The 26,189-nt window shown below is 40.9% G+C and overlaps 3 protein-coding genes across 5 annotated transcripts; all 3 read right to left on the reverse strand.

Moving 5' to 3' along the window:
* Positions 1–369: 369 nt before the first annotated feature.
* On the reverse strand, positions 370–5,635 carry LOC130251607 (glutathione S-transferase-like). 2 transcript variants are annotated; one of them, XM_056488357.1, is made up of 7 exons: positions 5,617–5,635; positions 4,439–4,551; positions 3,723–3,774; positions 2,726–2,858; positions 1,642–1,783; positions 1,110–1,241; positions 370–791 (listed from the first exon to the last, which is right to left on the reverse strand). In XM_056488357.1, exons 2-7 carry the CDS (start codon positions 4,523–4,525, stop codon positions 669–671), a joined length of 669 nt encoding a protein of 222 aa, XP_056344332.1. In that variant the 5' UTR covers positions 4,526–4,551; positions 5,617–5,635; the 3' UTR covers positions 370–668. The 2 variants fall into 2 exon arrangements, with proteins under 2 accessions (XP_056344332.1, XP_056344331.1); XM_056488356.1 differs by lacking the exon at positions 5,617–5,635 and adding an exon at positions 4,722–4,812.
* A 1,870-nt stretch (positions 5,636–7,505) lies between these two features.
* LOC130251612 (glutathione S-transferase-like) lies at positions 7,506–12,820 on the reverse strand. The gene is made up of 7 exons (XM_056488393.1): positions 12,720–12,820; positions 11,537–11,649; positions 10,818–10,869; positions 9,789–9,921; positions 8,770–8,911; positions 8,242–8,373; positions 7,506–7,923 (listed from the first exon to the last, which is right to left on the reverse strand). Exons 2-7 carry the CDS (start codon positions 11,621–11,623, stop codon positions 7,804–7,806), a joined length of 666 nt encoding a protein of 221 aa, XP_056344368.1. The 5' UTR covers positions 11,624–11,649; positions 12,720–12,820; the 3' UTR covers positions 7,506–7,803.
* A 3,027-nt stretch (positions 12,821–15,847) lies between these two features.
* LOC130251609 (glutathione S-transferase-like) lies at positions 15,848–25,315 on the reverse strand. 2 transcript variants are annotated; one of them, XM_056488361.1, is made up of 7 exons: positions 25,221–25,315; positions 21,925–22,031; positions 21,181–21,232; positions 17,910–18,042; positions 17,448–17,589; positions 16,277–16,408; positions 15,848–16,150 (listed from the first exon to the last, which is right to left on the reverse strand). In XM_056488361.1, the coding sequence occupies exons 2-7, from the start codon at positions 22,009–22,011 to the stop codon at positions 16,028–16,030; spliced, it is 669 nt and encodes a 222-aa protein (XP_056344336.1). In that variant the 5' UTR covers positions 22,012–22,031; positions 25,221–25,315; the 3' UTR covers positions 15,848–16,027. The 2 variants fall into 2 exon arrangements, with proteins under 2 accessions (XP_056344336.1, XP_056344335.1); XM_056488360.1 differs by lacking the exon at positions 25,221–25,315 and adding an exon at positions 24,359–24,477.
* Between the last annotated feature and the right edge of the window lie 874 nt (positions 25,316–26,189).

Raw genomic sequence — 26,189 nt, forward strand, 5'->3', positions numbered from 1 at the left:
TGTAAGCTGGTGACAAGCATTTGTTGCTCAGAGTCTCAAAGTGCTTTTAGCTGCTCCCTTCTGATAAAGGAAACATTGGGGAAGCTGCAGTACAAGAGTTTACGTGTCTAGTGACAAAATGGAGGTGCAATAGGACCTCTGGTCCAAGCGTACTCACAGGTGAGCTCAGAGCAAAGCTGCATCCAAACCTTTCATCCTGATCTAAGCAGAACCTGCAGGCTTTTCCTGGCATCTCCCAGAAAATATACATGACCTACTGTTTGGGGTAATCTCTCCTAATTTTCCAACAATTCTTGGGAATGCCAGAAAAACAAACCCAGATAGATCTTAGGCATTGAAGTAGCACTAGAAAATCAATGAACAGCCAGGTTTTGAATATCAAAAGTGAAACTTTATTTCAGGTATTCTCTTTAGTTAATTAAGGCATCCTGTGTTTGTCCAATATACATCCTAATCACTGAACTATTTCCTTTGCAAGGAGGCTCATGTAGCTTTAGGTGGAAATGTCGGCAGTAGGCTAAAACCAATCCTCTAGTTAAGGAAAGAGAGATCAAAAATCTTTTTTCACTCTTTCAATTAATTTGACTTTGCCACTCCTTTCATTAATTTCACTCTGCTACTATCTGCAAATCCAGTGAAATGAAGTTCCTGTGGCTTTTGAGTGCAGCTCAGGAGTAGAAAATTTTCATCACTTTGTCCACAACCTCATCATCTGATGGTGGTTTCCTCTGGCTGCCAGGCTGCAGGAATTTCTTTATGTTGGGGATAGCACTCATTCTTGCTTTGAAGCTCTACAAAACAAAACCAAAACAACACAGGGCTTAAGAATCATTGCAACTGGCAGACATTTCAATGTCATCCATGCCTCAAAGTCACATCATGGCTTGATGCTGCACAAGAAACGATATGCTTCCCCCTCTTATGTTTCTGGGATTGTAGTGACAGAATGTGGCAATAACAATGAGTATGTGAGGCCAGCTGAAAGTTCTTAGGGTATCTGATTATTTTGCATGTCACTTCTGACCCTCCCACTCTCCCATATTTCTCAGCCAGTTTAAATCAGTGCTCCTTTCCCATTCATTATCCATTCAAACTCCCCATTCATTTACCTGCAAGAGAGGGAATTTGGAAAACATATCTGGCTTCCACTCTTCAATCATTAAAATGACTTCAAGTAATTGAACATCTGCCCTGCTCAGCTGGTTGCCAACCAGAAAGTCTTTTCCATGGTCTTTCAAAACCTAAAAAGAGAGAACCAGAAAGAGATGATGTCTTTACTCTCTGTTACATGATATGATGTGATATCATCAAAGCAGGGTCACACATTACACGGAATGGTCTGTGAAAGAAGGATATGCAATTCAATCACCTGTAGTACAAACAATGATCTGGCACTGCCATCCCAGGCATAATCTATCAGTTCTTTCTCTTCTACATTTCTGTCTGGCAGTGCCTTCTTGAAGTGCCTTCCATCCCCTGTGAAATGTCCTGCCTCCACCTTACTCCCAGCACCATCAAAACCAGAGCATTTATATTTCAGTCGTAGTTTTTCTTCTGTTTTCTTCCATAAATCTTGTGTGCTTACAGGATGGAGGTTCAAGGTAACAGTATCAATTGAGCTACAACCTCTTTGCCACATACCTTCTCAAAGACAGGGAAGTATCTGTTTTCAGTTTTGTCCATCATATTAGCAAAATGTTGCTCTTTTTTGTCTGCTGGTTGGATTTCATATGTCATGAGTATATCATTGAGATCGAACAGTCCTTCCACATACATATCGATTCTGAAAGGATTAGATCCACTTGGTCAGGTCAAACACCTGAGTAGGTCTGAACAGCACAGAACTCCTGGCATAACCTCACTGAGATGCTGGGAAATCCCTGCATCTTCCATCCCACACATATACCCTGGCAAAGTTCCCCTGGGAATGCAGTTGCACAGGGGGAACACAGCAGGGTATTTGAGCAGAAAACAAATGCAAAATTCCTAGGCAAAACCTAAACACTGCACCCCTTTCACTTTTCACTAGGACTGACACTTCTCTGGACTATGGGTTTTTCAGCCTGACTAAAATATTGTCATGTGTGCCATCCAAACTTGTGCTAAAAATCCAATCAGACAGGGTAAATTTAACAGCAGTTCCATATGAATACCTAGCAAATATCTCGACATGTGTTTCCCAGTGCTTATTAATTTGAAGCATTCAAACATACCTCAGGTGAAAACATGTGCCCTAGGAGTCCTGTCCTTTAATAACCAGTTATTATTTCTAATTCTAATTCTAATTCTAATTCTAATTCTAATTCTAATTCTAATTCTAATTCTAATTCTAATTCTAATTCTATACTGATTCCTGGTTCTTAGAGAGGAAAGATTTTTTATGTTTCCTCAAAAGACACTGCCCTGAATGCGATGAGTAGAAAATGATGCTGCTGATTACTGCTGGAGAAAATGAAAAGCAGCCTCAGGTAAATGATCTGCCTCCCTGGCTGCTTTCTTCTGATGTCTGCATTGACCTCTGATTGATGATCCATGGGCTGGCTTGTCCTATCTCATCTAGCTGGCTATAACTGCTGTAGACATCACCTGCAGTCACAGTCATATCATGCTCACAAAGCACTGCTCTCTCCCACTGAATCTAGCTGTGAGCTGGGATTTCCTTGTGTTACACTCAGCTACAGTGTGAGCTGGGCTCTAACAAGCAAAGGTGGAACTGTTACAGTACAGGGCTCTCTCCTTCAGGTCCTTCCCATAGAGGTTGTATTTCGTTGATATGTAGTTGGCAATGGCTCTGGTCTGCACCAGCTTCATCCCATCAATCTCTACCATTGGCACTTGCTGGAAGAGCAGGGATCCATCTAGGGGAAAGGGAATGACAAAAGGAGACTCAATATCTGAATGAATACCACCAAAGTGTGTTAGGCAATGTAACAACATGTATTATTTTTATTTGGAATCTGAATCATTTAGGCTGGACAGGCCAGGCAATGAGCACCGACATGTAATTTGGTTTGGAGGAAACAGGATCATCCTGTCCAGAAAGATGGAAGCTGAAGCAACATGGTGCACATCTGCCTTGGGAGGCAGGAATGCAGCAGAGGTACAGGTAAACTCAGAAATCTGGAACTCTGTTTTCACTAGGATTATAAAAAAAAAACTTCATAAGCAACCTAAAATGCTAATGAATTTAAAGATGCCGTGATGACAAAAGCCTCTATTGCCATAGGATGGAAGGCAATGGACACAAGCTGAATCAAAGGAGAGTCAACCATTTGAATTAAACAAAGGCTCTTTGACTGTGGGCTGTCCAGGGAAGCTGTAAATTCTCCATCCTTGCAGATACTCAAAAGCCAGCTGGACATGCTCCTGGGTAACTGGCTGGATCTGGCCTTGCTTGAAGAGGGGACATGGAGCAGACAATCATGAGAGGTCCCTTCTCACTTCAGCCTTCTGTGATTCAGTGATTGAAGCAACTGAGTGGATGATACAACCTAACACACAGCAGTGTGCACCTCTGATTTCTCATGTACAATCAGCTAAGAGAATTTCTTTTTCAGACAGGGATCACTAAGAATTCTTAGGAGTTCTCCGGCAAATAATTCCTATTCTAATTTTAACTATAGTTCTAATTCCTATTCTCATTCTCATTATTATTATTATTATTATTATTATGATTACTATCTCAGCTGTTAATGATTAAAGTCGAAGGAATCTAAACTTACCATTCTGTAACTTTATCAGATCCTCCTTTTTTTCCAAGTAGGATTCTTCAAACTGTGGGAAGGAGAGAGGAAAAGTTACCATTTCATGTTTTAGCCTCTTCCTCATTTAGATGAATAAGGCCTAAAGAGATGTGTTTTGGGGAATTGGATTTTTTGCAACATGTATCATGTTTGAAAGCTTTCAGGCACATTTGCCATCATTGTAACAGAAACCCATGGCTATTGAAACAGAAAAACTCATATACTCCTACTCTGATTTAGTATCATAATATATCAGAGTTTAAAAAAACCCACTGTGTTTTACAATATGCACTACCTTCAAGGGTAAAGAACACTGTAGTAGCAATAATAAACTCTTGCTACTTTGTACATTGGAATTAAACTGAAGGTTATTCAGAATTGCAGGTGCTTGACTTTTGCAATCAGAAGATAAGAAGCCAGGTTCTGCTGCTGGGGCTTTAAATCTCTTCCTTCACTAGCTACAGGGGAGAAGCATTTGTGGTGCTACCAGTGGGCATTGCACATGATGTGTGGAAGGGAGACAGGAACTTGCCCCCTGCTCAGGGTGAGTTTGTGGTCACTGTTGGCTTACTCAGCAACACACTAAATGCAGAGTTTGAAACTGCTGCTCAGTCACACATTGTCACACTTTTCATAAGGAAGAGTAGGAGCACATATTTGTCACATGCCCTCAGTATAACAGACCAGATGCAAACCTCAACCCCAGCTGCTGCCAAGAGCCACCGAATTGTTTCCATTCGGCCTCGTCCATTGAAGTAGTGAAGCTTGGGTTTTCCAGACATGCTTCCAGTGCCTGATTCCCCTCTATCTGCAGTGAAAAAATAAGTTTTGCAGTTTTGAGTGTCTAAACTGGCTTTCAAAGTTATCTTTTAAAACTGTCATTTATAGTTCAAGTCTATAATCAAATTAATAGAGGAGGTAAAAGTTAGATTATATTGAGAGATGCCTTGAATCATTCTGCCTTCAAATGCTTCTTACACATGCAGAACAGTTAAGCAGAACTCTGCACTTAGAGCAATTGGTCCAGTCAGAGAGTCAGAGAACCTGTGAATCAAAACCATTTACATCCAAAGTGCTCTGTTCTGACCAAAGAGCTGAGCGTGCTCTCTGTGTGTTTTGGCATGAGCTCAGAACACAGTTTAGTGTTTAATCAGATACATGCTATAAACTCAGCAATTGCTGTGCCTTCTCCAGCACCCATTATACTCCATTATAATCAGCCAGGAAGGAATTCTTTCCCCCAGTCAACCTCTTTTACAACACCCTTTGCTTCTGTAATTTCTTTAGACAAGCATTCAAAGACATGGAAATTAATTTTGCCTCTGGTAACATCAGAGTTGCCTTTACCACAGGCACAGCCACAGGGCAATGTTTGCTTGATCCAGTTGCAACTCTGCCCAAATTTCAAGCAGCAACAACTTCTAGGCAGGAACCTCAGCATCAACAGTTTCTAGGCAGACTGTCACCCACCCCACTCAGAACCACGGGCACATCAGCACCAAACACACACACAGTGCCCAGCCTATACCAGCCTCACAGCTCTGGACACCCTGCCAGCAACAAAGCTGAAGCATTAACAGCAACCAAAGGAAAACACAAACCCCACCACACTCCCCTTGTAAATGACATGTCAGCTTCTCTACTGTAGGAAGGAGGAGGTGAGAGAAAACACTCCCCACATCTGAGATCTACATTTCTTTTTCTTTATTCTGTACAACTCAAAAGCAGCTGATTAAGAATTTAACATTTGGTACACATAACCATGTTAGGAAAGAAAGTACATTTACACATTTCATCTGCAAAACCCATTCACTGACTGAGATTCATGTCAAATTGCCTGCATTTTTAGGGCAAAATAAAAACAAAGCCTCACCTTGTGCACAGTGTAGCTCAGTCTAAGCTCTCAGCAGTTCTGCCATGAGATTATATAACTCTGTAGCCCCTCCTACACCGAATGTTCCAAACACTTCCCTGCAAACCGGAAACCTCTCTCTTAAAGCAAACAAAATCAATTAGCTCTGTTTAGTTACTTCTTACCTACAGAAAATAAATTCTTGACTATTACTGACTATGCACAAATGTAAGATAGATGAGAAGTCATGATCCTTAGAAACATCTCTGCCAGCACAAAATGGTAATATGCCTCCTATTTTCATTGCTTGGTACCATCCTAATTAAAAATAATTATAACATCTGAAAACTCACTCCGTTGAAATAAATATACTTTTACACCCATCACAATTTTATTCAAATATTTTATGTGTTTTTTTCACTTTTCATATATTGCTACTTTACACAAGTGATATCAATTAATTCAGCTAGGATCATTTACAACCTTCTATGCCTTAGTTATTGTATTTTCCTGCAAAGGACTTCTGCTGAATTTTATCTCTGGACATTGGGGGTGATTTTGAATTTTTTTATCTGTGAAGAATGTTTCTCTGAATATGACAGTGAAAATACACACAAAGACAACTGTAAAGCACAGTGAATAAAGTGTAGCACCAGAAGGCAAACTGCATTCTGCACTCCTGACTGCTTCCTTTGGTCAAATGTACTGATTTCAAGAAGTCAGTACAGAAAGAACTGCCATGCACCATCGTGCCTATCTAATCTGCGTGGTTAATATTGATGTAGGTATTACCTGCAGTCAAGGCCAATGTATACATGCAAAATGTTGCTGAATTGCTATGAACATAACTGTGAGCTAGGTTATTGCTCCTGTGTTACACAGGTATAAATTGAAGTGTGTCACTTTAAAAAAAAAGATTGCAACAGTTGGAGGGACTTTCTCCTTCAGATCCTTCCTGTACTCTTGCTGCAAGTGTTATCTGAACAATTCAGTGAGGTGGGAGGGAAGCAGCTTGGGCAACAACTCTCTTTAATACATGATTTGCTGGTGAAAAACATGGCTTTATTTCTTTTCTTGATGACAAAAACCAGCTCCATCTACATGGCTTTTCTTATAAAGGAGCTGTTGGCTTCAGCAAGAGCTACAGTGCCCTGAGTTTGCCCAGCTGAAAACTGCCAGTGCTTTAGTTTTAGCTGGATTTAGGGCACTGGCTCTTTCATTTACAAACTTGGTGGATTTTGTATTTAAATAATATCACAGAATCATAGAATGGTTTGGGTTAGAAGGGACCTTAAAGATCATCAAGCTCCATCCCTCCTGCCCTGGACAGGAATGCATTTCACTACATAAATGTGCATGTTTATCAAAGTTCAACACTCTTGCTAACCTCAGCAGTGGAGCTTGATTTAAGTGATGAGAACAAACAACTCTAGTACAACTTGTATAAAACTTGGTTTAATAGAAAGTGATGTAAGTCAATATGGATTCCTACATTCCAAGTAACACCTGACACCATCCTGATTCCACCTTTGTCAATAAGCTGTAAGCTGGTGACAAGCATTTGTTGCTCAGAGTCTCAAAGTGCTTTTAGCTGCTCCCTTCTGATAAAGGAAACATTGGGGAAGCTGCAGTACAAGAGTTTATGTGTCTAGTGACAAAATGGAGGTGCAATAGGACCTCTGGTCCAAGCGTACTCACAGGTGAGCTCAGAGCAAAGCTGCATCCAAACCTTTCATCCTGATCTAAGCAGAACCTGCAGGCTTTTCCTGGCATCTCCCAGAAAATATACATGACCTACTGTTTGGGGTAATCTCTCCTAATTTTCCAACAATTCTTGGGAATGCCAGAAAAACAAACCCAGATAGATCTTAGGCATTGAAGTAGCACTAGAAAATCAATGAACAGCCAGGTTTTGAATATCAAAAGTGAAACTTTATTTCAGGTATTCTCTTTAGTTAATTAAGGCATCCTGTGTTTGTCCAATATACATCCTAATCACTGAACTATTTCCTTTGCAAGGAGGCTCATGTAGCTTTAGGTGGAAATGTCGGCAGTAGGCTAAAACCAATCCTCTAGTTAAGGAAAGAGAGATCAAAAATCTTTTTTCACTCTTTCAATTAATTTGACTTTGCCACTCCTTTCATTAATTTCACTCTGCTACTATCTGCAAATCCAGTGAAATGAAGTTCCGTGGCTTTTGAGTGCAGCTCAGTAGAAAATTTTCATCACTTTGGCCACAGCATTCTTATCTGCTAGTGGTTTCCTCTGGCTGCCAGGCTGCAGGAATTTCTTTATGTTGGGGATAGCACTCATTCTTGCTTTGAAGCTCTACAAAACAAAACCAAAACAACACAGGGCTTAAGAATCATTGCAACTGGCAGACATTTCAATGTCATCCATGCCTCAAAGTCACATCATGGCTTGATGCTGCACAAGAAACGATATGCTTCCCCCTCTTATGTTTCTGGGATTGTAGTGACAGAATGTGGCAATAACAATGAGTATGTGAGGCCAGCTGAAAGTTCTTAGGGTATCTGTTTATTTTGCATGTCACTTCTGACCCTCCCGCTCTCCCATATTTCTCAGCCAGTTTAAATCAGTGCTCCTTTCCCATTCATTATCCATTCAAACTCCCCATTCATTTACCTGCAGGAGAGAAAATTTGGCAAGTATATCAGGTTTGTACTCCTCTGCCATTAAAATGACTTCAAGTAATTGAACATCTGCCCTGCTCAGCTGGTTGCCAACCAGAAAGTCTTTTCCATGGTCTTTCAAAACCTAAAAAGAGAGAACCAGAAAGAGATGATGTCTTTACTCTCTGTTACATGATATGGTATCATCAAAGCAGGGTCACACATTGCACAGAATGGTCTGTGAAAGAAGGATATGCAATTCAATCACCTGTCGTACAAACAATGATCTGGCACTGCCATCCTAGGCATAATCTATCAGCTCTTTCTCTTCTACATTTCTGTCTGGCAGTGCCTTCTTGAAGTGCCTTCCATCCCCTCTGAACTGTCCTGTCTCCACCTTACTCCCAGCACCACCAAAACCAGAGCATTTATATTTCAGTTGTAGTTTTTCTTCTGTTTTCCTTCCATAAAACTTGTGTGCTTACAGGATGGAGGTTCAAGGTAACAGTATCAATTGAGCTACAACCTCTTTGCCACATACCTTCTCAAAGACAGGGAAGTATCTGTTTTCAGCCTTGTCCATCATATTAGGAAAATGTGGCACTTTTTGGTCGGGTGGAAGGAATTCATATTTCATGAGGAGCTCATTGAGATCGAACAGTCCTTCCACATACATATCGATTCTGAAAGGATTAGATCCACTTGGTCAGGTCAAACACCTGAGTAGGTCTGAACAGCACAAGAACTCTTGGCATAACCTCACTGAGATGCTGGGAAATCCCTGCCTCTTCCATCCCACACATATACCCTGGCAAAGTTCCTCTGGGAATGCAGTTGCACAGGGGGAACACAGCAGGGTATTTGAGTAGAATACAAATGCAAAATTCCTAGGCAAAACCTAAACACTGCACCCCTTTCACTTCTCACTAGGACTGACACTTCTCTGGACTATGGGTTTTTCAACCTGACTAAAATATTGTCATGTGTGCCATCCAAACTTGTGCTAAAAATCCAATCAGACAGGGTAAATTTAACAGCACTTCCATACGAATACCTAGCAAATATCTCGACATGCGTTTCCCACTGCTTATTAATTTGAAGCATTCAAACATACCTCAGGTGAAAACATGTGCCCTAGGAGTCCTGTCCTTTAATAACCAGTTATTAGTTCTAATTCTATAATAATTCCTGGTTCTTAGAGAGGAAAGATTTTTTATGTTTCCTCAAAAGACACTGCCCTGAATGTGATGAGTAGAAAATGATGCTGCTGATTACTGCTGGAGAAAATGAAAAGCAGACTCAGATAAACAATCTGCCTCCCTGACTAGTTTCTTCTGATGTCTGCATTGACCTCTGATTGATGATCCATGGGCTGGCTTGTCCTATCTCATCTAGCTGGCTATCACTGCTGTAGACATCACCTGCAGTCACAGTCATATCATGCTCACAAAGCACTGCTCTCTCCCACTGAATCTAGCTGTGAGCTGGGATTTCCTTGTGTTACACTCAGCTACAGTGTGAGCTGGGCTCTAACAAGCAAAGGTGGAACTGTTACAGTACAGGGCTCTCTCCTTCAGGTCCTTCCCACAGAGGTTGTATTTTGTTGCTATGTAGTTCATGATAGCTCTGGTCTGCACCAGCTTCATCCCGTCAATCTCTACCATTGGCACTTGCTGGAAGAGCAGGGATCCATCTAGGAGAAAGGGAATGACAAAAGGAGACTCAGTATCTGAATGAATACCACCTAAGTGTGTTAGGCAATGTAACAACATGTATTATTTTTATTTGGAATCTGAATCATTTAGGCTGGACAGGCCAGGCAATGAGCACCGACATGTAATTTGGTTTGGAGGAAACAGGATCATCCTGTCTAGAAAGATGGAAGCTGAAGCAACATGGTGCACAGCTGCCTTGGGAGGCAGGAATGCAGCAGAGGTACAGGTAAACTCAGAAATCTGGAACTCTGTTTTCACTAGGATTATAAAACAATAGCTTTATAAGCTACCTAAAATGCTAATGAATTTAAAGATGATCTGATGACAAAAGCCTCTATTGCCATAGGATGGAAGGCAATGGACACAAGCTGAATCAAAGGAGAGTCAACCATTTGAATTAAAGAAAGGCTCTTTGACTGTGGGCTGTCCAGGGAAGCTGTAAATTCTCCATCCTTGCAGATACTCAAAAGCCAGCTGGACATGCTCCTGGGTAACTGGCTGGATCTGGCCTTGCTTGAAGAGGGGACATGGAGCAGACAATCATGAGAGGTCCCTTCTCACTTCAGCTTTCTGTGATCCAGTGAATTGAAGCAACTGAATGGATGATACAACCTAACACACTGCAGTGTGCACCTCTGATTCCTCATGTACAATCAGCTAAGAGAATTTCTTTTTAAGACACTGAGCCTTAAAAATCCTTAGGTATTCTCAGGCAAGTAATTCCAATCTCAATTCTAATTCCAATTCTTCTTCTTCTTCTTCTTCTTCTTGTTGTTATTATTATTATTATTACTATTACTATTGCTATTATTACTCTTATTATTAGTAGTTGTAGTATTGCTGCTGTTATTTTTTAAAGGCGAAGAAAACTTACCATTCTGCAACTTTGTCAAATCCTCCTTTTTTTCTATGAAACATTCATCAAACTGCAGGAAATACAATAGAAATTTTCTGTCATTCCATGTTTTAGCCTCTTCCTGATTTAGATAAAGGTGACCTAAATAGATGTGCTTTGCTGAATTTTATTTAAAAAAAAACAAAAAAACATCCTTTCAGGCACATTGGCCATGCCTGTAATAAAACCCCACGTCTCTTTAAAAAAACAGATTCCCATAATCCAACTCTGGTTTCGTATCAAATTATGTCAGAGGTGAAAAAAACCAGAACCCTCTGCGTTTTACAATATGCACTACCTTCAAGGGTAAAGAACACTGTAGTAGCAATAATAAACTCTCGCTACTTTGTACATTGGAATTAAACTGAAGGTTATTCAGAATTGCAGGTGCTTGACTTTTGCAATCAGAAGATAAGAAGCCAGGTTCTGCTGCTGGGGCTTTAAATCTCTTCCTTCACTAGCTACAGGGGAGAAGCATTTGTGGTGCTACCAGTGGGCATTGCACATGATGTGTGGAAGGGAGACAGGAACTTGCCCCCTGCTCAGGGTGAGTTTGTGGTCACTGTTGGCTTACTCAGCAACACACTAAATGCAGAGTTTGAAACTGCTGCTCAGTCACACATTGTCACACTTTTCATAAGGAAGAGTAGGAGCACATATTTGTCACATGCCCTCAGTATAACAGACCAGATGCAAACCTCAACCCCAGCTGCTGCCAAGAGCCACCGAATCGGCTCCATTCGGCCTCGTCCATTGAAGTAGTGAAGCTTGGGTTTTCCAGACATGCTTCCAGTGCCTGATTCCCCTCTATCTGCAGTGAAAAAAAGTTTTGCAGTTTTGAGTGCCTAAACTGGTTTCAAAATTATCTTCTTTAAAACTGTCACTTATAGTTCAAGTCTATAATCAAATTAATAGAGGAGGTAAAAAAGTTAGATTATATTGAGAGATGCCTTGAATCATTCTGCCTTCAAATGCTTCTTACACGTGCAGAACAGTTAAGCAGAACTCTGCACTTAGAGCAATTGGTCCAGTCAGAGAGTCAGAGAACCTGTGAATCAAAACCATTTACATCCAAAGTGCTCTGTTCTGACCAAAGAGCTGAGCGTGCTCTCTGTGTGTTTTGGCATGAGCTCAGAACACAGTTTAGTGTTTAATCAGATACATGCTATAAACTCAGCAATTGCTGTGCCTTCTCCAGCACCCATTATACTCCATTATAATCAGCCAGGAAGGAATTCTTTCCCCCAGTCAACCTCTTTTACAACACCCTTTGCTTCTGTAATTTCTTTAGACAAGCATTCAAAGACATGGAAATTAATTTTGCCTCTGGTAACATCAGAGTTGCCTTTACCACAGGCACAGCCACAGGGCAATGTTTGCTTGATCCAGTTGCAACTCTGCCCAAATTTCAAGCAGCAACAATTTCTAGGCAGGAACCTCAGCATCAACATTTCTAGGCAGACTGTCACCCACCCCACTCAGAACCACGGGCACATCAGCACCAAACACACACACAGTGCCCAGCCTATACCAGCCTCACAGCTCTGGACACCCTGCCAGCAACAAAGCTGAAGCATTAACAGCAGCTAAAGGAAAACACAAACCCCACCACACTCCCCTTGTAAATGACATGTCAGCTTCTCTACTGTAGGAAGGAGGAGGTGAGAGAAAACACTCCCCACATCTGAGATCTACATTTCTTTTTCTTTATTCTGTACAACTCAAAAGCAGCTGATTAAGAATTTAACATTTGGTACACATAACCATGTTAAGAGAGAAAGTACATTCACACATTTAATCTATAAAACACATCCACTGACTAAGTTTCATGTACAACAATTCCCTGCATTTTTAGGGGGAAGTAAAGAAAAAAACCCTCACCTTGTGCACAGTGTAACTCAGTCTAAGCTCTCAGCAGTTCTGCCTTGAGATTATATAACTCTGTAGCCCCTCCTACACCGAATGTTCCAAACCCTTCTCTGCAAACTGGAAACGTCTCTCTTAAGCAAACAAAATCAGCTATCTCAGTTTAGTTATTTCTCACCTACAGAAAATTAATTCCTGAATAATGCTGATTATGTAGAAATGTAAGACAGATGAGAGATCATAATCATTAGAAACGAATCATCTGTGCCAGCACAATATGGTAATATGCCTCCTATTTTCATTGCTTGGTACCATCCTAGTTAAAAACAGTTATAACAGCTGAAAACTCAGTTTTACAAAAAAACAACCTTCTACACCAATCACAGTTTTATTCAAATATTTTATGGGTTTTTTTTACTTTTAACATATTGCCACTTTACACAAGACACATCAACTAATTCAGCTAGGATCTTTCACAAGCTTCTCTGCCTTAGTGTATATTCCTGCAGGACACTTCTGCTGAATTTCACCTCTGCGATTGAGGTCAGTTTTGAATTTTTTTTTCTGTGAAGAATGTTTCCCTGATTATGGCTCAGTGAAAATACACACCAAAGACAACTGTAAGGGACAGCGAATGAAGTGTAGCGCCAGAAGGCAAACTGTACTCTGCACTCCTGACAGCTTTCTTTGGACAACTGAATGGAATTCAGAAAATCAATTGAGCATACACTCTCATGCACCTTCCAGCCTATCTAATCTATGTGGTTAATATTTATGTAACCATCACATGCTGTTACAGTACAGCACGCTGTCTCCCTGTCCCTCCTGTGCATGCTTCATTGCTTGGTAGCTGGAATTGATCCTTATCCTATTAGTCCTCACTGTTGGTACCTGTTACATCAATGTGTTCCATTCTTGACAATAAAATAAGCTTAATAATTTATTTAGAGATAGCACTAGAAAAGGAAAGGGCATCTAAAGAGTTACTGCTGCAATGTGTTGTCTTTTAGCAGGTTCTTTGTCCCCAGGTGGAACATTCTAGCCCATATGGCACGTAAGGGGGAGCCAGGCTTCACCAAAGGTGCCCCCTTACTGAGAGCACTGCTTGTAGCACCCCATTCTAGTTAGGGCTCTGTGTCCCTCTGCCCTCTCCTTACATTTTGGGAAGGTCTTCTGTCCAGCCTCTGACACTGCTGGAAATAGCGTTTCCCACACTTCTGGACACGTATGACTTATGACACAGAACCTAGGATAATGTAGGACGAGACTGAAGTTCTTCATGCAGCGACACTTGCACCAAGGTGCATCTGGCAATTTCACAAACTCAAACTCCCTCTTAGGCAGCTTGTCTGGATTTACCATTCGTAGGCCTGCCTCTGATAAATTTCAGGAGAAATCATGGGTCTAGTGCCCACCTGGTAGGAAAACATGAGTTCAAGCCTGACAGCTAACAATAGTGTAGACAGCTGGGGGAAACTCATCTCACCTAACTTTGTAGACACCCACATCTGGTCTAGCTGTCTACTCTCCTTCCAATAGGTCCAAATTCAGGAGGAATCCCTCAGCATGCTCTTCAGTTATAGCTGAATGACTCAAAATATCTCAGCTGAGGTAGTTAAAAGTTTAGATGAAGCCAGTCCCTTCAGCCTTCACTTAGAGATAGGGGAGAGTGTGGAATCCAGAAACCTGGGAGTTTTGAGCTTTCTGACACTGACCTGCAGGAGAGCACTGCTTTTGGCTTGAGACCTTGGAGAAGGCTTCTAAGTTTGGGTGATGGAGTTAGAGACACAAGCGTGTAGTTAAAATAAAAGTGTGTGATTTCACATGGTGAAGGGTTTTGAATTTGAAGGTTTTAGAATATGGTAATAGGTATGGGACAGGATGGAGGGGTTTGGGTGTTGTCTTTTTCTGTCTTCTTCCCCCTGTTTTCAGATAATAGTTTCTAGTTGGATAGTTAGTGCTGCACTGCGGGTCAGGGGAGTTTGGTTATTGGGTCAGAAGTATAGCTAATGTAGGTGTTAGTTCTTTATTAGAGTGTTTGGCTTTAAAAGACCTTGTAACTAGCTAGATTTGTCTCCATTCTGCTTGCTTTTAGCTGGTAGCTAGAAATGTTGCAGAATCCCTGTACTTTAGATAAGATTTAATAAACAACCGAGTCCGAACACAAGAAAATTCGTCTCCTTCAAGTTTTAAATCCTGACTCTGAGTGAAGACAGAAGAAAATGAAGACAAGCAACTGGTAAATGATGCAGTTACTACATTTACAGGGGAGAGGAGTACAACTCTTCAGATTGTGATTTATCCCAACACTGACATTTCTTGTCCTGTCACAAGTGTTCACTGAGATTTCAGGCAACTAAGTCCAATACAATCTGTCTCCTAACTTGACTTTCAGAAATGTCACTTCACTGAGCTATTCTGGAAAATGGTGTTCTTCTGTTTTCTCCCTCAGGTTTCATTTCCCCATATTTTTTCTAGTTTGTTTTTGTTGTTTTTTTTTTTCCATTCATGTCACAGACTATTAAGCATCAGATCTGGTTACTGACAGTTGTTGGAACAGTTTCCTTCTAAGGAGCTGCTTCTCTGTTGCATTAGGCCACTTCACAAGACTGTTATTGTCTGCTGCAAATATTTTTATTTGGAATTCAATGGAATCTGAGTATCTGTTGCTCTGTGTTCTATCCTAAATACCTCCTTGCCTTGCCAGAGAATGCAAAACAGACTGCACCTTTCTTTCACAACACTTTGCCCTCAAGATTGTGAGTAGCTGGTATGATCATTCACAAGGTTTGAAATACCTGATTTATAGAGAAAAAAGGAACAATTTTGCAAAATCTTTGCTGAGAGACCTTAAAAATCCAATTTACCCACAAGCTTTAAATTTAAGAATGGCAACTTGAAACAAATCTACTTCTTTAAAGAGTAAAGTGGTCCTGTGAGTCTTCTCTCTTCTCTTCCATAGCTCTTACTCTGAACTTCTTTTCATGTAGAAAATATCTTCTCCAATAAGTTACATTCTGACAATACTAACACTGCATTTTTCTTTCTCCAGCTTAACAAATTCCCTACCCTACAAATAGTTCTTTGCCTTTGTTTTCATGTTTTGCCAAGCATTTGATAATAAAGACAAAGCTGCTATCACATTGCCAGTGTAATAGAATGCTTTATTTCTAGTATGGGTTGCTTTGTTTCTCTAGCACTGGTTTTAACTAAAACAACACTAATTTGCTGAGCTTCCTTCTCCTTTGGCTCAGGGTATGGGGTTGCTGCTCTGCTTTCCCCCACTCCCCCAGCATTTTGGGTCTCACCAAAGGGCAAGGGTTTCATTTCTTAAAAACCTTCAACACAGTTTCTACATAATGGGCATCTGGTGGGGGTTTCCTTGGGCTTCCAGGCTGAAGGAACTTCTTAATTGTAGGCATATTGCTCATTTTGGTTTTAAACACCTAAGAAAAAAAATAAAAAATAAGAAACAGAACAAGAGAGAAATTCTGGCCACAAAAATGTGGTTTACCCAGCCTTCAAGACTGACCTCTAGCTCCTGAATACAGCATGCTCAGTAATTAAATTACCTGCAACTGAGGAAACCCTGAGAGCACAGCAGGAACTTTCTCCTCCACTGCTAAAATGGCTTCCATTAGCTGAACATCTGCCCAGCTGAATTTGTTGCCCACCAGAAAATCTTGGCCATGTTGTTTCAAAACCTGGAGAAGACAAGAAAACATGAGCCACAGATGAGACTGGGACACATGGGCATCCTTGGCAGCTAAGCCTCACAGCTCAGCTGCAGAGCTCAGCAGCAATTCTATATTCCTGAATCCTGAAATTTCAGGGTGGACTTTTCAACTGTAGCTGGGCCTAAATAATCTCATTATTGCTGGGAAAAAATGAAGTTTTGTTCATTTTGTGTTCCAGTACACAGACTACAAACTTTGGTCACTTGATAATAATGAATGATGATGGGCACCCAGAACAGAAACAAAACCATGTGCTTAAGTAGATTAGTAACAGTCCTAGAATTAGAAATAGGGGTAATGGAGGAAGCAACAAGCAATTTAAGGAATTCATAGAACTCCCATTTAGATATTTCATGTGAAGTGATGTCCAATGCTGGTATAAGGAAGCAAACTTAGAAATGCAGAATTGCAACAGCTAAGTAAAGAAAACCCCTGCCTTTGGCAAAAGGTTATTTTAGTGCTAAGAACTTGTGTGATGTTCAGCCTTTATCATTTTTTTCCAAGAAAACTAGATAAATATTACAAAAGTGGGAAATACTGCCAGATGTATGAATCATATGGGTTGGGTTTGTTGTTTTATAAATCTGTGATTGTTGTTTTATTAAAGCACTCCTAATCTCTCTACCTGACTTGCGTGCAAGGGATTTTTGCATTCCTCCAGTGAAACTTTTCCAAATTAATTTAAGTATGGTAATGAGATGGGCTTTAAACAAATATCAGTATAGAACTATTCCTTCACAAAAAATAATCACATGTGCTCGCTTGCACATTACTGAAAAGTTTTTCTGTACAGCTGAAAACATACTGCTTTGCAGATGTTCAAATACCACACCCTTACAACACAAGCCAGCAAAGAGAGAAAAATGTGCTGCTGTATTTCCCCTTTTTGAGACAGCCAAAAAAGCTGAGATTGGGAACTGACCTACGCTACAAACACATTCTTATTTTGCAGAAACTTTTTTTGGATAATCTCAAGTTTGATAGACACATACTTGGGGTCACTTACCTTTTCAAAGACTGGAAAATACCTGTTAGTTGCCCTCTCCTTGATTGACTCAAGATTTTTCTCCTTTGCATCAGGTGGAGAGAAAGGAAACATCAAAATCATTTGCATCAGATCTGATATTCCCTCCACATACATGTCAATCCTATTGGTCAGGGGAAGATGGTAGAAAAAAGCACAGAAGTTATTTCATCCATTTTCCAATTAACTAAGGCAACTTAAGGAATTTTATATCACCAACAGAGTGCCAATTTTCACAGCCAAAACTAAGCATGAACAAAATCTGAATATTTTTCAGAAAGAATAAAAGCCTGATTCTGTTAGGAGCATTTGAGAAGCAGTGTTTAAATCTTACTGTTAGCCTTTTTGATGCCTTTATACTGGATTTACAGGATTGAATTTGGCTTATATAATGTAGCTATCAAATAGCAGCCTGCTCCATTAGTGACAGGAGGTGTTACGTACAGGGCTCTCTCCTTCAAGTCTTTCCCATAGAGATTGTATTTCCCTGCTATGTAGCTCATGATGGCTCTGGTCTGCACCATCTTCATCCCATCGATCTCAACCAGGGGCACTTGCTGGAAGAGCAGGGATCCATCTAGGGTGGAGATGTGAAGAAAAGCCTGTTAGTTCCTCCTAGACTGCAAGGGTACAGGAGAGCAAGGCATTGAGCACATTTCACTTGCAGTGTAGGAGACCCCTGATATCCTGCTCTAACTGTAAAACTCACAGCACTCAACTAACACTGTGGGGAAGATCAAACAGCCTGCATCACACTCCTGTAGCGAGGTCACCACAGCACAGCTGGGCTCTGGGCTTGACAGCATTGCCAGAGCTTCACTGGCTGGTGGGAGCTGGCCCTGCCTGTACCTCTGCACTTCTGGAGCCTGCCTCATGCTGGCAGGAAAAGTCTGAACCAGCACTTCCAACCCAAGGAATAGGAGGAGAATAAAGATATGTGATAAATGTGAACTTAAAAAAAGTTCAATTCTTTTGAATGCAGATCTGTTCCCTGTCAGGTACATACATGAGTAGTACTGCAGCAAGACCAAGCTGCTGGAATACAGGAAGGGGTCAGGCCACTTTAAACATCCTGAAGCTACAAAGAGAGAGGCAGAGCCTGTGACAGCTGCTGGTGTTTGAATAAGTTTCACACAGTCAGTCCAGGAAGAGAGTTTGAGTGTCCCCATAGATTTTACAGGTCTAGCCTCAGTGCCATTCTACAACAATTTAGGCCTATTTAGAAACATCTTTGTAGTCTCATTTTCTGCTGGTGCTGGTAGGAGCAATCGTCTGAGCTTTCAGTGAGGCAGCTCTGAGAGCTAAGTACACATAGAGATTTAGCACTGCAAAGTCAATCTATCCTAGACCAGTTTTCTGTTGGACTAGTTCGCTGTTTTTGGAGACACTCCCTCCTCCATTTACACACTAAGAGCATCCAGAGAACAATCCTGTCCCGTTTGTAATCAGAGCAGAGCTCCAAATCCAAATAGGCAGCTGCCACTTGCCTTGCTCAAAGTTAATGATTTCTTTTAATTGCTCAATTTATATCTGTTTGGTGAATCCTTCTTTCAGATATTTTACAGGCACATCTGCCTGCCTTTTTCTCTAGATCTATTAAAATACCTTGGTAGGCTAGAATTAATAATCTTACTCATTCTATATTATTAATTTCCAGTTAAAAGTCAGAGTAGTTCTCTCTGCTGCAACAAATAGCTTGTATTCGATTCTTGTAAACATTCACAGAAAGATCATGTGTGTTCTTGTTTTTCCAGAACACACCTCTGCATCTTAAGGAAGAAACTTGGTATTACTTGGTATTTATCTAACAGAAACAACAGAATGGGAAAACTAATAGATATGGAAGGATATTTTTTAGCAGAAATATGTGAAGTGAAAAATAAAATTTGTCTTTCGGGCCCTTGACAAAAAGCAATGCAGCAATTGTGACTGAACTGAATACACGATTTGTTTCTTATCTACAGAAAAGAGGACTGCCTCTCCTCCCTCATTTTGCAAGGAGAACCACTTCACATAACCACAGCACAGAATACATTTGCAGGATTAAAAGGAGCTTACCAGTAATTCCACGGATTGGATTGTGCTGTCCAGAGGTGGTCTGTGGAGCACATGCTAAAAACCAACCACCTACTCTTTGTAACCAACCAGCAGAGCTCACTTACCAATCTACCAAAGCACCACCTGAAACAACCTTTGGCTGCACAGATTATGCCAGGCTAGCCATCCCTCAGTTCTGCCCAGGCCAAAGCTATTTAACTATTTAATATGCATCCAAAACAGCTGTCTCTCTGCAAGCTGCCTGTTGGGAACAGCCCCTGGCCCAGGCATCATCCTGACACTGCTGGGGAATTGCCAGGAGGATCATCAGCTGGCAGAGGCCAAAGTCATGTCTGAGCCAGTCTAACAATGTGGTAGTGTCTAAACACAGGAAACCCTGTCAGAAAACATATTGGTAGGGAGAGAAAAAATGTTTAAGGGAGAAGTAATGTGGAGTTCCTCCTGTTGAGTCCTGCCCTGCTCAACTGGCAACATTCCAGAGGTCCCTTTATCAGGATGACTAATTTATCTTTTTTTTTTTTGTCAATCCATTCTATTAAACCACACCTTTTTTCTTTGTGTTCTCACCATCTTAAGATCAATACATAGACATAAAACCCTTGATCTTTATTATAAAGCTTCCCTATCCTTTTCACCACCATTTAATTCTTCTCTCTGGATATCAATAAGCTCAAATACAATCCTGGTTACAGTATCACTCTCTCTAGATAACCTATTCTTGTGAAAGACATGCAGATTTGGGCTTTTAGTACCTGTGCTCTTGCATTTAGAGCTACAATTGGTTTGTGTACACTTCACTGTTCTCCCACATTGTAAGAGTCCCAGCCAACCAGACCTGGAAATTTAATTTTGATCTAATTAATACCATTTCTATCTTATTTTTGTTCATTTTAGCTTTCCCTGAAGAATGTCTTTAGATGCAGCTTTTTCTTTCTGAGCTCAGCTACAATGCAGGCAAGACCTCTTCCAAGTATTCTTGTATGGCTTGGCAAGCTCAGCCTGCTCCAGGGTTTCTCTTAGATGTCTTGGGCAGCAGGTAAACTGTGGAGCATGTGCATTCTCTACTGCTCCTCATTGTCCCAGCTCCTTCCCCACTCTGGCAGGAAGGTCTTCTCCTTCCAGGGTGTCTGTAGAGGGGTTCACTGCTGGATTTCTTCTGACCAGATATCAAGGACAGTGGCTAGGGGTCTGCACTGGTGTGTGGAAAGAACTGGTCTTGCTCCCAAGGTTGGCATGAAGCCTTTGTAGCATGCTGCTTTGACCATGCCAGGCTTTCCATGGGTCTCCCTGCTGGTCCCAAGTTTTTTATCTAAGGGAAGCTTCACATCTCAGGCTCAGGGAGTTCTATTTGCCCGGGACCAAAAATGTGCCAGGTACTACACTAACAATTCAACAGCATAGGTAAATAAGTTGTATTAAGTAAAAGTGTTTGCCTGTTTAATGTACTATAATAAACACAATCACAGAAGTTCTGGCTTTTAGGTTATAACAGTTATTTGGCATTTGAAATAACAGGTTACTCAAAACAAGTATTGCACTATTCAAGGTGTGCACCCAGAAGTTTCCACTGGGTTAAATAAACTATTTTCAAACCATAAATTTAGCTAGGCTGGACAATTATTTTGAAGGACTAAGCCTCAGGTGTCAAGATTCTTACCTTTGATTAACTTGTCATACTGCTCTTTTGTTTCCAAATAAACCTCTTCAAACTGAAAAAGGAGTGATAATAGTGTCACACTGCTGTATTTGAACATTTTTCTTCTGTTAAGTGATAGCACATAACCATGCCCAGAATTACTGAGTCAAGCAAAAGGTAATGGGCCAGATCTTCAACAGCACTGTTTAGCTGCAGATGTCCTGAGGATCCCAAACATGCCCTGACAGCTGATGGAGAGCAGAAGGAGGGCCTGGGCACTTCTGCATCAGGGCACTGATTCAGAAATAACCCAACACCAAGCACAAACAGAGTGCAGGCATCTGCAGAAGCAAGACAGGTTGGAGCCAGTACCAAGGGGAGCACAAGGTACATCAAATATTTCTAACTCCACCCCAGGTTACACACATTGTAACTGCAAACTTAGTAAGACTGAGTTAAGGTGGTTTAGCACAGCTAGATAAGTTATGATTAATAAAGGCCCTTTAAATTGATCCCCATTTTGTCCCCTTATGATTAATCATTTCAGAAGATTGACACTACTTCTGATAAACTCTAAATGCCACTGAGTTTGCATCCCAAGAATCAACAGCGGAACAAGGTAGTTACAAACATGCAGTGCCTCTGGACAAATGAATTTAGCCACCCTCACTCAGCTTTTATCCACCACGTGCATGTTAAACTGTCCCTCACTGAGGAAAGTTGAGAACACCAGTCTGTAACACTCTACTGAAAATGTCACCCGACCTCCACACCAGCTGCTGCCAGCAGCCATCGTATGGGCTCCATCCGGCCCCTTCCATTCAAGTAGGTCAGCCTGGGCTTTCCCGACATGTTCCTGAGCTCCTCGTTCCCTGAAAGACATTAAACAGAAAACAATATCTCATAAAACTGCTGTAAGCACCATTACTTTGAGGGGAGATAGCACCTTTTATTCTCACTATGCCCATTGAAGTTTAAACTTCATTTGGTTCAAAACATGAAATGATAGACAGACTGGTGACACCACACAGCCAGTGCCATGAAATGAAAGATGTGTGAATCTTCCCCAGTGCTGCCAGGGAGGTTTCTTATGACTGCAAGCAAACACAGACATGTTTAAACAAGTGGTATGAGTGCCTAGCTACAGGGGGAACACTGCTGCCTGTGAAGACCATTATGCAAAGCCACTGAAAATCCTCATGGAAAATTACTCACTTATCTTCATTGCCATCATCACTGAAAAGATGAAAAGAAGGAAAGACAAACGTGTTTTACCAGTAGGTTGAAATTAGTCTGGCTTTGTTTGCCATATGTGCACTTTGCAGCTCCATATGCATTCCATTTCTTTCCTCAAATAGGGGCCAGCAAATTGTTGATATTCCCTTTATTCCATGAAATAGGATGAGCTGCCTTGGCCATCCTGCATGGCTACAGCCTGTTTCCTTCCTGCTCACAGCATCCTTGAGGTGTCCCTCGAAGCCAGATGTGGAACCTAGCTGCACTGTCCCCATGTGCCCCCAGAAGCACCCCTGGGGCATGGGGCCCCGCGTGTTGGGGGACTGGCACGTCGAGGCTGTCGATGCTTTGCTCTCCCGGAGCGTGGGCAGGGACAGCGCCTTCGTACCGAGCTGCTCCACACACAGGGACAACCAGCTGGGCTGGCAGTGCTCCTGTGTGAGCATAGCATTCCTACATCCAGGCCTCAATTCCTCTGTGCTTTGTGCCCTGGCTACTAAAAGAACACAAACAGCATTCCCCTTCACAAAGATGCTTCAGAAGGAGAAAAACCTTTAAAATAGATCTCCTAATCATATCCTAATGGCTCGGAGTGCCTCACTTAAAAAAATTTCCGGATTACTCCAGTTTTCCTAGAGTTAAAGCCAAAGCTGCAACAGTACATCTGTCACACCTTTCATCTGCTTGACACTTCTTATCAGAATCAGGCCCAGTACACTCTAGTGGTATGTTTTCTTCAAGTCACAGTGCTTTGTAGGTGTACTTAAAGTATATTTGGAATATATTTTGCCAAAACTTGACTTTAAAAAACAAGATTGAGAGCTCTTCCTTGAGCAATTCCAGTAAGAACTGGGTCATGTTACTACAATAAAAAGGGATATTTGGGGTAATTTAGTAAATACAATCCAAATACACATTAAGGAAAAAAGTATGCTCAGTTTTGAAGTGGGAATAGCTGTTCCTAATTATAATGTTTGGCTCTAGGGACAGTTTTTTATTAGTCTCAGTACCTTGTGTGACTACTCTTCACCATAGGGCAGCTTATCAATATAGTTCACAACAACCAGCTGGTGCTTCTTCCATTATCATTACTTTTCAGCTTTGCTGCATCTGTATAATTTCAAAACACTTGTTTCACATTTCAAAACTTGTAATGCACAGAAACTTACAGGTAAACAAGACTCTTCCTGTAACTAAAGAAGCCAGCAACTGAAATATCAAGTACATGAACCTCAGTCCTCCTGGAAACATAGTATTTTGTTTGCAGAAGAAGACTAAAAGGAGTAAGAAGCCTCATGTATCATTTTATCATTTAACATGAACAGAGATTCTATGTGGCATTAAATTATGTGAGAAGAGCAATGACAAACATAGAATTAAAATTTGCCATAATACTTTTTCTTAAATTAAAAATAACTCTGCCAGATCTCAGTGAATTTTAGTTACCTTAAACTTACAATGTAGGAAAAAAAACCCAACCAACCAAAAAATAACCCCAGAAAACCCCCTTGACTTTTGGTTAAAAGTCGCCTCGATCTTTAGATCTGCTGAATGCATCTCCATTGACTACACAGAGACCTGACACCTGTAGCTCACATAAAGGCAGCTGCTTTCAGCTAGTGGGTCTCACCCTGAGTTTTGTCTGGTGGGCTCAGACAAGTTGCTCATTCCCCTGTGACTACTGACATCTGAGATACCCTAAAGACAAAAAGATACAACCCTCAACTAACTAGAAACTCGGCAGCTTCTACCTTAAAAAAGCAAACTTATTCATCCAGACCCTCAACATCTTTTTTCATTTATTTGGGGAAAGATACAGCCTACAGAGCCAAGGCCTCAGGATTTCACTCAGACCTCCACTATTTTTCTAGTTTTACTAAGCGACTTTCAGAATGTACTGTTTAAAAGGACAAAAAAGAGATAGGAAATGGTCTAACATATATTGCACAACAACAGTACAAACCATCAGGCTTACAAGTAGTTCATGGTCTGAGCTGGTGTTGCTTGCTCCTGAAAATCTACGTCTGACTGCTCCTGCTGAAGAAAATTGACTCTGCAAGAGGTACAAATGGCCAAATGTCCAGCAACTGTTGAGAACAGACATGGAAAACCTTCTAACTTTAATTAAGTAAAATCTGATTCCTATAGCCAAAATACATCACTACTCAGGGCATTTGGGGACTACTGCACTCAGACAGTCCTGAAGAAGTGGTTCATGTAATGAATTTATGCTGCAGCAAAATAAATAATCACATCTTGTATACACAGCCCTGACACAAAATTTTACTATATACAATTTTTTAAATTGTTTTTGTCTAAAATCCATATTTCTATTTGATTTCCTATTGTCTTGTGAGCCTTAGCAACATGCCTGACCAAAATTTTTCTGAGCATGCATCTCAGGGATGCAAGAACAATTTAAGAGATCATGATCTTCCATAAACAGGAGCACTCAGCATGAAGTGCTGGAGTTTAGCCCTGGAGCTAGGATCAGAGTCCAACATATCCCATGGACCAGCTTTCCTGCTCAAACCTAGAAGAAGCAACACAGCGCTCGAGGCTTGCACTTTGTCCCCTCAATTGTTTGAGCTGCCTTGGTCAGCTCTGGACTGCACCACAGAATTAACTTCCTGGTTAAAATACGTCCTTCCCTGGTATTTTCTCTCCTGCATAACTATCAAGCCATTTTTAGTCTACCTGGCACACAAACAGACTAAGGAGAGCAGAGAACTTACATTACACCAGCAGCTGCCCTAAAAAACTTAGTTATTTCACTTAAAAATAATCATGCAAACGCTTTAGGAAAAAGAATTTTAAGTTCTTACCTTTTGACCGTAACTCAGGCTCCACCCAGCACAGGCAGGTTCCCCAGGGCTGTTTAAACTCTGCAGCTTAGGGGAGTTTCCAGACATACCCAATTGGAGGAAAAAAAACTCCCAAGGCTCTTAAACTGACACTATCCAGCTTAAAGACGTATGGCTCTGAAAAGTGACACCCAAGCAGAGACAGTCTTTGTCTGCTGATTTGACTATATCATGACACTAACCTCACAGTTTCTATGGTAGCCATCTATTCCAGCTGTTCTCTTGGAATTTTGGGGGCATTTTACCCAAATACAAGAGCAAGACATTTGAAAACACTGAGAAAATTATAGATTTTTTTTTCTGGGTCATATTTAAGGTAATAGTAATAATGTAAAGAAAAAACACTAAAGTTTCTAAGCTTTTTTAATTATTGGGCAGGTTTTTATTTTTCCTGCTGTATAACATAGAGAAGTTACTCAAAGTATGGGATAACAGCGCTCAATTACTTTGAAATGCAGTATCAAGTTTACCTGATATAAAAAGTACTATATATTATGATATAAAAGCAGTTTATGTCACAACCCACTCTATGTCTCAAAACAAAAGAATTAATTTTTGAAATTGAATGTACATGGCTAATAATCAGAAATGAAATATACTGTTATTTTCTTACCCAGGAGAAGTAAGCTTCAGCTTTTCTACTGTATTTCAGCTAAAAATCCCAAAATTGAAAATGGATATGAACAGACACAAGGATGGCATAGCAAAATGGAAAATGGGATTTGGGTGCCAAGATAAGATTCTTTCCTCTAGCACAGACGCACATGTGGTTTTGGGCACTGCTTTACATCCCTGCAGCAGACATCAGTACAAATAATATGGAGATCTGTTCACAGAACCCGCTGGTATCAAAATTGTCTGTCTAAAGCCATGGCTGTACTAACACAGCCCCTCACTATGGGAAATCTCAGGACAAAAGTCTCCAAGCAA

The sequence above is a fragment of the Oenanthe melanoleuca genome, chromosome 3, assembly GCF_029582105.1.
Source record: "Oenanthe melanoleuca isolate GR-GAL-2019-014 chromosome 3, OMel1.0, whole genome shotgun sequence".
NCBI lineage: Eukaryota > Metazoa > Chordata > Aves > Passeriformes > Muscicapidae > Oenanthe > Oenanthe melanoleuca.

What these genes read in the sequence shown, in the direction of transcription:
- LOC130251609 (XM_056488361.1), bottom strand. Translation starts at nt 22,011, where the DNA reads ATGTCGGGAAAGCCCAGGCTGACCTACTTGAATGGAAGGGGCCGGATG. An exon ending in GTATGACAAGTTAATCAAAG is followed by an intron (nt 18,043 to 21,180) that starts GTAAGAATCTTG and finishes TCTCCACCCTAG; the next exon opens with ATGGATCCCTGCTCTTCCAG. An exon ending in ATTTTCCAGTCTTTGAAAAG is followed by an intron (nt 16,409 to 17,447) that starts GTAAGTGACCCC and finishes TGTCTTCTCCAG; the next exon opens with GTTTTGAAACAACATGGCCA.
- LOC130251612 (XM_056488393.1), bottom strand. Translation starts at nt 11,623, where the DNA reads ATGTCTGGAAAACCCAAGCTTCACTACTTCAATGGACGAGGCCGAATG. An exon ending in ACTTCCCTGTCTTTGAGAAG is followed by an intron (nt 8,374 to 8,769) that starts GTATGTGGCAAA and finishes CTCTCTTTTTAG; the next exon opens with GTTTTGAAAGACCATGGAAA. An exon ending in CCAAATTTTCTCTCCTGCAG is followed by an intron (nt 7,924 to 8,241) that starts GTAAATGAATGG and finishes TTTGTTTTGTAG; the next exon opens with AGCTTCAAAGCAAGAATGAG.
- LOC130251607 (XM_056488356.1), bottom strand. An exon ending in TGGCAGCAGCTGGGGTTGAG is followed by an intron (nt 3,775 to 4,438) that starts GTTTGCATCTGG and finishes TCCTTCCCACAG; the next exon opens with TTTGAAGAATCCTACTTGGA. An exon ending in GACCTGAAGGAGAGAGCCCT is followed by an intron (nt 1,784 to 2,725) that starts GTACTGTAACAG and finishes TAATCCTTTCAG; the next exon opens with AATCGATATGTATGTGGAAG.